The sequence below is a fragment of the Jaculus jaculus genome, chromosome 14, assembly GCF_020740685.1.
Source record: "Jaculus jaculus isolate mJacJac1 chromosome 14, mJacJac1.mat.Y.cur, whole genome shotgun sequence".
Classification (NCBI taxonomy): Eukaryota; Metazoa; Chordata; class Mammalia; order Rodentia; family Dipodidae; genus Jaculus; species Jaculus jaculus.
The window spans coordinates 51,366-54,468 of NC_059115.1; the positions used below are offsets into that span (position 1 = coordinate 51,366).

General features: G+C 57.8%; 1 protein-coding gene across 1 annotated transcript; it reads left to right on the forward strand.

The window, feature by feature from the left end:
• Positions 1-712: 712 nt before the first annotated feature.
• Positions 713-2,715, forward strand: Lgals7b (galectin 7B). The gene is made up of 4 exons (XM_012951649.1): positions 713-727; positions 1,057-1,145; positions 1,789-1,990; positions 2,602-2,715. Exons 1-4 carry the CDS (start codon positions 713-715, stop codon positions 2,713-2,715), a joined length of 420 nt encoding a protein of 139 aa, XP_012807103.1.
• The last annotated feature ends 388 nt before the right edge of the window (positions 2,716-3,103 follow it).

Genomic DNA, 3,103 nt, shown 5'->3' on the forward strand with positions numbered 1-3,103 from the left:
CAGCCTGTCATTCATATCTCCTGACCATCATCAGGGATTTTGGCACACAGAGGCTTTGGGTGATTGATGGTTATTTTATCTTCCTTATTTCATCCTCAGTTACTGGGCACTTCTATGTCCCAAGAACATACTGGGGACCCAGGACACAGCAATAGACAAAGAGGACATAATGGGGCTCCTGAGATTATTACAATTACTGACATTATTCTTACAGCTGTGACAACATAGTAGCAGATCTGGGCGAAGCAGAGAAACCTAAACCCTGGCTGGAGCCTCCCAGAAGGAAGAGGAGGCAGATGCTGATGTTCGCTGTGCAGCCAGGCCAGGCAGGATGCAGCAGGTCTCTGGGAACCGAGAAAGAGCCCTGTGCTAGGCAAGAGGCTGGGTGGGCTGGAGGTGACTGTGCAAGCCTCCCTTGGGGTCTTAGTATTAACTCCCTATTCTATAGTTCCAAGAAAGAGATAGATAATGGGCAACACCACCCCCCCCACCCACCTCCACCCACCCCCGCCCAAACCAGCCATGAGTGTGTGGGGCAGGGCAGAAGGCCTGCACAGCCTAGCCAGCTTTGCCTTAGGGCCCAAGTCTGTGCCAAGTGTGGGTGGTGGGAGAAAGGGGTGGAGTTGAGAACTGGGCCTAGCCCCACCCTGCCTTTACTTAAGGTCCCCCCAGCAGTGGTCTGCCACAGTACTGCTGCCCTACCTTGCCAACCATGTCAGAGAGCTCGGTGAGTACAGGGACTGGGATGGGGGACTGGCCCAGGAGAGAAGACTGGGCCCAGTGGAGTCCAGCCTATCAAAGGAGAAAGTAGGCATGGGGAGAGCTGGTATTGCCCATCGCGTTCCTTGGGACTGACCCAGTCCCTCTTGATGTCTCTGGCTCCCCTTGGATACCCTCTCTTGCAACATTGTTGTTTTTCTTTCTCTCTGTCCTATTTCTGTGCCTATCTCTCTTGGATCCTCTGTCTCTTCTGCTTTCTGCTGTCCTGTTCCGGCAGTTCCTAGCTGAGGCTAACCCATCTGTGCTTCTCATGCCCCAACACCTTGACTCTTTTAGACTGTCCCCCACAAGACCTCTCTGCCTGAGGGCATCCGAGTGGGCAATGTGTTGAGAGTTCGAGGCGTCATCCCTGACAAGGCTGGCAGGTAACATCTCAGATCCCAGGAACAAGAGTGGTGCATCTCATGGCTTGGTATATTCCCATTTCTGGCAGCCCAGACATCTTTATCCACCGAAGTCTTGGAAGCCCCAGCTATTTCTGCCTCCAATCTGATGTACTCATCAACTTTCCCCATGACTTCATGGTTAGAGTCCTCAAGTCCCCTATGGCTCTGGGGTTGGAGGGCAACTACAGGGTCCTTAGTACAATTCTGGAACCATCTCCAAGAGTCTGGAATCTGCTTGGAGCTGCCCTGGATCCCAGGAGGCCTCCCTTGTCATTCCCATGGCTTGCTGAACTGAGATTTCAGACCTTGTTGGCACTGTGGGTACTCCTGGCTTCTGTGCCCAGCCGGTCTGGAAACTGATTCCCTTGGCTTCAGGAGTGAGGCCATCACACCAGGACTCCTAGGCGGCTCCAAACTCTGGAAATGAAGGGACCCCAGCCATGAGCGCAGGGGCCCTGCATGGGTGGGTGGATGTGTGCCCTGGACCCCATAAATACGAACATTGCCCAGGAACGGTCTTCTGGTCCTCGTACATAGGGTGCTCTGGAAATGGGCAGCTGTGGTCCAGGGTCGTGACCCTCTTGGTGAAAGTCGCTGATGGCGGTGCTCTGCTGTCCCACAGGTTCCACGTAAACCTGCTGTGCAGCGAGGAGCAGGAAGCCGACGCCGCGCTGCACTTCAACCCGAGGCTGGATGCTTCCGAGGTGGTGTTCAACAGCAAGGAGAAAGGCAGCTGGGGCCGGGAGGAGCGCGGTTCCGGCGTCCCCTTCCAGCGCGGGCAGCCCTTCGAAGTGCTCCTCATCGCCACCGACGACGGCTTTAAGGTGCGTCCGGGCGACAGGCGCCTGCGCCTGCGCCCAGGGCCGGGATGGAGCTGCGGCGGCGGCGGAGGTGGCGGCGGAGGTGGCGGCGGGGCTGCCCTGGTGGAGCTCAAAGCTCAAAGGACCGGGGGGGGGGGGGGGGGGGGGGGAGAGGGGTGCACCGTGGCCGCTGCCACTGCCACCGGACCGGGTGGACGAGAGTGGAATGTCGCAGGGAAGCACGGCCCAGGCCAGCTCCCCGACCTTCTCCCTAACCCTAACGTGGGCATGAGGTCAGGGCTTGCCCCTGCAACGGAGGGGCTTGGGAACCGCCCCCAGGGGCGCGTCCCGGCGGAGATGGGCCGTCGAGGGCTTCCCTCGCCCACGCTGCTCACCGCCTTCCCCCCGCCTTGCTTTCGTGGGCAGGGGTGCCAAGCCATGATCATGACCTCAGCCAGTAACCCCGAGAAGCACTTGTTTTCTGTGCCAAAAGGAACTCCTTTGATCCCAGTACCACCTACATTAGCCCTGCTTTCCCGCTGGAGAAACTGGGGCCGGGCGGGGTTGCCATTTCCCCGGGCCGTGGCGCGGCGCGGGGTCGGGGGCCATGGCCTAACTGCGCCCTCGTCCCTCAGGCTGTGGTCGGGGACGAGCCGTACCACCACTTCCGCCACCGGCTGCCGCTGGCCAGCGTGCGCCTGCTGGAGGTGGGCGGCGACGTTCAGCTGCACTCCGTGAAGGTCTTCTGAGCTGGGCCGGGGGCTGGGGGGGGGGGGGGCGTCTGGATGCTGAATAAAGCATAACCGTACTGCCGGACTGCATCTGTGTCCTTTGTGTGTGTGCAGCCAAAGAACCTGACATTAAGTGTGGCATCTAAGGAGAGGCCACGGTTGGTCTTGTCTTTATTTGATAAAAAGGAGCGGTCAAGGCACTTGCCTGCGAAGCCTAAGGACCCAGGTTCGATTCCCCATGTAAGTCAGATGCACAAGGTGACGCATGCATCTGAAGTTCATTTGCAGTGGCTACAGGTCCTGGTGTGCCCATTCTCTCCTGTCTCTCTCATAAATAAATAAATAGTAAAAAAAAAAAAAAAAAAAAAAAATTTAACTGGGGCGGGTTTAAACATTGTCTGGCTAT

Coding starts and splice junctions, on each gene's coding strand:
- Lgals7b (XM_012951649.1), top strand. Junction 1,146..1,788: donor ATCCCTGACAAGGCTGGCAG/GTAACATCTCAG, acceptor GCTGTCCCACAG/GTTCCACGTAAACCTGCTGT. Junction 1,991..2,601: donor CCACCGACGACGGCTTTAAG/GTGCGTCCGGGC, acceptor CTCGTCCCTCAG/GCTGTGGTCGGGGACGAGCC.